This window comes from Buceros rhinoceros, unplaced genomic scaffold, assembly GCF_000710305.1.
Source record: "Buceros rhinoceros silvestris isolate BGI_N320 unplaced genomic scaffold, ASM71030v1 scaffold20639, whole genome shotgun sequence".
NCBI lineage: Eukaryota > Metazoa > Chordata > Aves > Bucerotiformes > Bucerotidae > Buceros > Buceros rhinoceros.
In genome coordinates this window covers 12,358-13,054 of record NW_010431180.1, presented here as the reverse complement: position 1 = coordinate 13,054, position 697 = coordinate 12,358, and the positions used below count along the sequence as shown (strand labels likewise).

The following is a 697-nucleotide window of genomic DNA, read 5'->3' as shown; positions in this document are numbered from 1 at the left end:
ACAAAGGGAGGCAGGAAGATCTGCAGCCCCCCCAGCACTGGCAGGGCCACAGGCCCCTGGTCCCATATCCAGCCTGCTCCCCCCACCCCAGCACTCAGACCCTTGCAAGCAGTGGGGTGTGGGGACAGGGTCCCTGGTGCTCCTCTGCTGCAAGGCACAGTGGCACTGCCAGCGCCCCCATGGTGCTTCCTGGGGTGCCACCTCACCCTCCACAAGGAGCCGGGCAGTGGAGCGGTCATCAAAGGCGTCGCAGGTGTATGAGTCCTCATCCTCGGGGCCCACGCGGTGGATGATGAGCGTGCGGTAGCAGTCCAGGTTGCAGATCTCATACTTGTCACCAGCAAAGATCTCGGTGTCCCCTCGGAGCCAGCGCACCCGGCCCCTGGCATGGGACACGGTGCACTCCAGCGTTGCCTTGTGCCGTGCCAGCACTGTCTTGTCCCGCAGCGGCTTCACAATCCTGATAGGCAGCGCTGGCGGGCAGAGGAGAGCCATCAGCATGCGGTGCTGGAGCCCAGCCAGCCCTCACACCCCCACGCCGGTACCTTCCACCCGAAGGCTGGCCTCAGAGACGGCTGATGTCCCAGCCGTGAAGCGGATGAGTCCTGCGTCCTCGGGGCGCACGCAGCAGAGCAGCAGGAAATGCCGGGTCCCTGTGGAGGGAGTGGCTGGGGCCACGGGAGAGGCCCGGGGCACA

The 697-nt window shown here is 66.3% G+C and overlaps 1 protein-coding gene across 1 annotated transcript in view; it reads right to left on the bottom strand.

Moving 5' to 3' along the window:
- Positions 1–94: 94 nt before the first annotated feature.
- Positions 95–697, bottom strand: part of LOC104499791 (obscurin-like protein 1) — a 12,932-nt gene continuing 12,329 nt past the window's right edge. The window contains 3 exon segments of the mRNA XM_010143346.1: positions 95–178; positions 181–473; positions 546–653. Of these exon segments, the coding sequence (XP_010141648.1) occupies positions 95–178; positions 181–473; positions 546–653 (485 nt within the window).